General features: G+C 59.7%; 1 protein-coding gene across 1 annotated transcript in view; it reads left to right on the top strand.

The window, feature by feature from the left end:
- The window catches only part of FBRSL1 (fibrosin-like 1), a 118,485-nt gene that overhangs the window by 99,993 nt on the left and 12,809 nt on the right, over nucleotides 1-5,683 (top strand). The window contains 2 exon segments of the mRNA XM_011982229.1: nucleotides 3,224-3,269; nucleotides 5,606-5,678. Coding sequence (XP_011837619.1) covers nucleotides 3,224-3,269; nucleotides 5,606-5,678 — 119 coding nt within the window.

Here is a 5,683-nt window from a genome sequence, read left to right as displayed (position 1 = left end):
GCTGGAGTGCAGTGGCGTGATCTCGGCTCACTGCAAGCTCCGCCTCCTGGGTTCACGCCATTCTCCTGCCTCAGCCTCCCAAGTAGCTGGGACCCAGCTAGTTTTTTGTATTTTTAGTAGAGATGGGGTTTCACCATGTTAGCCGGGATGGTCTCGATCTCCTGACCTCGTGAACTGCCCGCCTCGGCCTTCCAAAGTGCTGGGATTACAGGTGTGAGCCACCACGTCTGGCTGCCCTCCCAGATTTTAGCAAGTTAGAGAGCTGTGGGTCTTGTGCACTTTTCACCAGCCGGCTTCCTAAATCCCTTTTTATTGTTTTAGCCCTAAGAGTCACAGATCATGTTACAGATCGGGGGACAGACAAGCATGGAGCCCCTGTCTCCCAGCACCCAGCCTCCGAGTCAGATGCTCCCCACGCCCTGGTCTCTCACAGCCGTGCTTGCTCGGCAAGCCTGGCTGGCCCCTCCCTGGTAGCGAAGCCGTTTATTTTATTACCTTTGTCACTGTTACGTTTCAGCTACACAAGTATTACCAGAAAGCAGTCTCCTTCCTAAAAACTTAAAATACGAGAGTTTAAGCCGAGTCTCTTGTGCCCCCCACCCCAACCATCCCAAGAGGGGACTGCTCTCTCCTGGTGGACACGAGCTCGAAACCTGTTCTACAGTTTCACCAACATGGACGTCGACACTCACGCACCTGTGTACACACGTGATGCGCATGGACACAAACATCTATGCACACACTGCCACCCAGGTACACACGTACCCGAGTGCGCCCACATACACGTACCCGAGAGTGCCCACGTACACATACCCGAGAGTGTGTGCCCACGTACACGTACCTGAGAGTGCTCATGTACACGTACCCGAGAGTGTGCCCACGTACACGTACCCGAGAGCGCCCATGTACATGTACCCGAGAGTGTGCCCACGTACACGTACCCGAGAGCACCCACGTACACGTACCCGTGTGCCCACATACACGTACCCGAGTGTGCCACCCAAGTACACGTACCCGTGTGCCCATGTACATGTACCCGAGAGTGCCCACGTACATGTACCCGAGTGTGCCCATGTACACGTACCCGAGAGCGCCCATGTACACATACCCAAGAGCGCCCACGTACACGTACCCGAGAGAGTGCTCACATACGCGTACCCGAGAGCGCCCATGTACACGTACCCGAGAATGTGCCCATGTACACGTACCCGAGAGTGAGTGTGCCCACATACACGTACCCGAGTGCCCACGTACACGTACCCGAGAATGTGCCCACGTACACGTACCCGAGTGTGCCCACGTACATGTACCCGAGTGCCCACGTACACGTACCCGAGAGTGCCCACGTACACATACCTGAGAATGTGCCCATGTACCCGTACCCGAGTGTGCCCATGTACACGTACCCGAGTGTGTGTATATGTCCGAGTGTGTGTACGTGCCCAAGCACAGGCACATTGTCCGGATGCCACATAACACTTCTTTGCAGTTGCTTCCTCCACACACACAGCGTCCCCGATCTCTCCAGGGTACACACTGCAGTGTGTGTGAACATCAAAAGCCATGCAGTGAGAGAAGCCAATCACAGCAGGTCCGTGTTGCCTGACGGCGTTCACACGGAAGTTCAGAAAGAACAGCTCTGCAGGGACAGAAAGATTTGTGGTTTCCCAGGGTTGGGGTGACAGTTATGGGTCAGGGTTTCTTTTTGGGGGTGATGACGATGTTCTGTAATTGACCGTGGTGACAGGTGCATCACCGTGAACATGCCAAACGCCAGTGAATTGTAAGCGTTAGACGGTGAGTTGGATGGTATGTGAATTACATCTCAAGTCTTTAGTCCATGCGGGGTGCTCTGGCCCAGTACCCCAGCAGGTGCCTTGTCCACAGCAGACATGCACAGCTCACAGTGCTGGAGGCCGCAAGTAGGTCAAGGCATGGTAGAGTCCCTGTGAGGGTTTCCTGGTTCACAGAGGGTGCCTTCTTGCTGCGTCCTCGCGTGGTGGAAGGGGCTAGGCTGCTCTCTGGGGCCCTTTATAAGGCACTGATCCTGTTCGTGAGGCTCCATCCACACTCAATACCTCATGACCTCATCACCCTCCACCTCCTGATCCCATCACCTGGGGGGTGAATTCAACGTGTGAATTCCAGGTGTACAGAAATGTTCAGTCCACAACTCAATGAAGCTGTCTAATCAAAACAAAAACAAAAAAGAAGAAACTAGGGGGGAAATATCTATTTAAGGTCATTCTTAACCAAGTTCATTCCTGAAAACTGCTGTGAAGTCCCCCAGAGCGTGGGACCCTCCATTCACCCCTCCCTATTAGTGGCTACAGGCTCATGCTCTCGCCCTGACAGGCCCACGCTCTCGCCACCCACTTGTGGCGGGTGGTTGGGTGAGTTTCTCTGGAAGAGATGGAGGAGTGGGGCTGCGCAATTTCTGCGATTGACCCTCTGAGAGGCTCCCCCACATGGCCCAGGACACTCAGCTGCCTCTCAGCAACACTGGGCACCAGGCCTGGAGCTCGGCCGGCCCCCGGCACGTAGCGCGGTGTTCTGTGGGTGCTGGGAGCTCGGCCGGCCCCAGGCACAGAGCGCAGTGTCCTGTGGGTGCTGGGAGCTCAAATGGCCCCAGGCACATAACGCAGTGTCCTGTGGGCGCTGGGCACCAGGCCTGGAGCTCAGCCAGCCCGGGAGCATAGCGAGGTGTCCTACGGCCTTGTGGACCCAGATGTCCAGCCTGGTCGGTATCCTGGTTCTCTCACTTTTGCCAAGGCGCCTGTGCTGGGCCGTGGTTGGGAACAGGACGTGTGTCCTGGGGTTCTCCATCATCCACCTCTGGCCTGACAGGTGGGGGTCCACACAGCTCCTGGTGCTGGTTCTCCTGGGAGGGATGCAGATTTGCCAAATGCCAGTGCTCCCCCAGGGCATGCCAGCAGCAGCCTTGGTTCCCGATCCCCCCTCAAACCCCGTCTTCACTCAGACCCCCTCTAGGAAGCCTGCTGCTCTGAGCAGAGAGGGGCCCGTGTGCCCCCGGCGTGAGCACATGTGCACACGTGTGGAGCTCAGGACTAAGCATGTTCACCTCATACATGGGGCATCCACAAGGGCACATCCTGCCTGGCTCTGCTGGAAACCCACCCAGACTTGTGTGTGGGCATCGGGTGCAGGGTCCACGAGGATGAGAACCACCCTGACTGCCCCTGACCCCCTTCTCTCTCTCCAGGCATCCGTGGGCTCCGAGAAGCTCTTTGCCCCAGGAACCGATAAAGGTAAGTGGGTCCCCCTCAGCTCGGCTCCTGGGCCTCTGAAGGCACATGGTGCGCCTTGCGTCTTGGTGGCAGGACATCCCCCTGAAGTCTGGGGAGAGATGGCCTAGGGGCCTGGGGTGCAGAACTTGGTCGAACTAGGGTGCTGGGATTGCTGGGAAGCCCCCAGGAGCAGGGGAGAGTAGAGGAAGCCACTGAGCCGTAGGCAGGGCCTGGGCTCCGCTCGCAGCAGTGGCTCCCAAGGTGGAACCGTTAGGAACGCCTGCTCTCAGGCCCTCCCCAGGCTCATGGGGTCAGACACTTGGGACCAGCTGGCACTGGAGGCCCCCCCGCCACAGGCATCATAAGCACCTGTGGCTGCCAAGTGAAAGAGAAACAGGACTCAGACTCACGTCCCTGGCTTTGCAGCCTGCGAGGCCCTGTGGTGCAGTAGAGGGGCCTGGATAGCGTTTCCAGGCCAGGCCGTCGTACCCTGTGGCTGTGAGCTGTGGGGCGGGGTGTCTACGGTCCAGCAGCCCTCTCCAGAGGGGGTAGCCCCAGCGTCTTCTTAAGGCCTCCTTGATGCTGGGATCCTGGGATTCCCACGCCAGGGCCTAGGCGGGCAGCATCTCTGGCAGGACCATGGGGTCTCGGCTCCCGCCTCTCTGGGTTTCCAGCTGGAACCGCCCTTTTGCTGGGACAGCTTCACCCGGATGTGATTAGACAGGACAGGCCCTGCCAACACCGGCAGGGATGGGCCCTACTGCCCTGTAGCAGTCATGGCCTTCACCTGCCTTCAAGTTGGAAGCCTGTTCACATCAGAGCATCTCAGCAAAGCAGGTGCAGATGGAGTGGTGTCGGAAGGGGTGTGCATGGGACGGGCCCCAACAGGAGAGGCAGGTGGCCTCGCAGACAGAGTGTCACGCGGGGCTGTTGAATACTCAGCTCACTGCCGCAGCTGCTGCTGCTACATCTGGATGGACAATGTGCCAGTGAGGGCTGGAGGTGCTAGAAGGGCACAGGAGGCCCGCAGCCTAAGCCTCTTTCCATCCTGATCATGGCTCTTACTGTGTGCAGGGCTGGCTTGGAGATGTGGGAGAGAGGAGGAGAGGTCCGGTGGGGCTGACCCAGGGGGCTGGGAAAACTGGTGGAGACAGTGCCGTGGGCTCCCTCTCTCCTGTGTCCTCTGCACAGCCTCTCTGCGGTCACTGGGGGGTGGCTGCTGTGGAAGGCCTGACCCCAGATGAAGAGTGAAGATGGGGCTGCTTCCTGCTGCCTGTTTTTGCCTGGGAGGAGCTCCCTGAGGCCCCAACAGACCAGGCTCCATGGTCACATGGGCAGGGGTGGCTGCAGCTGTCCCCATGGGCCATGGCTCCACCATCCCAAGGCCTCAGGAAGGAAGCAGGGTCTGCCAGGGACGTGAACAGGAGGCATGTCGCATTTGGAACCTGGTTTTGCTTCTGCGAAACTGGCCCCCTGATTGTGACAGCTCCTGGCCCCCTGACTGTGACAGCTCCTGAGCCCCCTGACTGTGACAGCTCCTGAGCCCCCTGACTGTGACAGCTCCTGAGCCCAGGCAACAGGAGCTCCGCTGCATGGACACTGCCCTCTCCTGGCTCCTGGGGACTTGATCTGAGACCTGCCTGAAGGGGCCTCAAAAGGAGGGTTTGGGGTATGCGGGGGTGGGGGGGCAGGCCCCAGAGGCTCAAATGGGCCCACAGGACCTGCGGGGGACATGCCTAGGTGGGCAGAAGGGTGGCGGGTGATGGGCAGTCACAGGGGGGGCAGCCTCCCACCCAGTCCCTGCCCAAGTTTCCGGGAAGTGGTCAAGCCTTCCACGAGGGGGTTCCAGAAAGAAAAGGTGGGCACCAGCTATGGGCGCTGCTGCTGGGGTGGAATGGACCCATGCCCTGGGCTGGGGGCACATCCAGGGGCGGTGAACATGAGGCATAGGCACACAGGCCCTAGCTCCTGCATTCAAATCCAGCTCCCCTCTTGGGCCAAGTCCTTGATGTATCTTGGTTTTGTCTGTTAAATGAGATCATAGCAGCCCCTGCCCAGGGACTGACTCCTGCAGGTCCTGTCCTGTCCCTGCATGCACCTTCGGGCAGGTGGGCGACCCACCCCGACCCCTGACCCAGGCCCAGGCTCCCAAGCCAGCTCCCTCCGCTGGGCGGGGCCTGGAGCCTCGGTGAGATGCAGCTGGCTGCGTGGCCTCTGTGACTGCCTCATCTGAAATGGGGGCACAGCAGGAGACCAGACGTGGCCTGGGCACCGGGCATCTTCCAGGGCTCTCTGGGCCACCGGAGGGGCAGGGACGAGGCCCTGCTGGTCTGAACGCAGCCACCCTCTCTCTGCAGGCCCAGCGCTTGAGAAGTCGGAGGCCAAGGCCGGGGCGGTGCCCAAGGTGTCAGGCCTGGAGCGCAGCCGTGAGCTCA

This window comes from Mandrillus leucophaeus, unplaced genomic scaffold (assembly GCF_000951045.1).
Source record: "Mandrillus leucophaeus isolate KB7577 unplaced genomic scaffold, Mleu.le_1.0 Scaffold237, whole genome shotgun sequence".
Taxonomy (NCBI): domain Eukaryota; kingdom Metazoa; phylum Chordata; class Mammalia; order Primates; family Cercopithecidae; genus Mandrillus; species Mandrillus leucophaeus.
The sequence above is the reverse complement of the archived record's forward strand: the minus strand, read 5'-3'. Positions and strand labels throughout refer to the sequence as shown.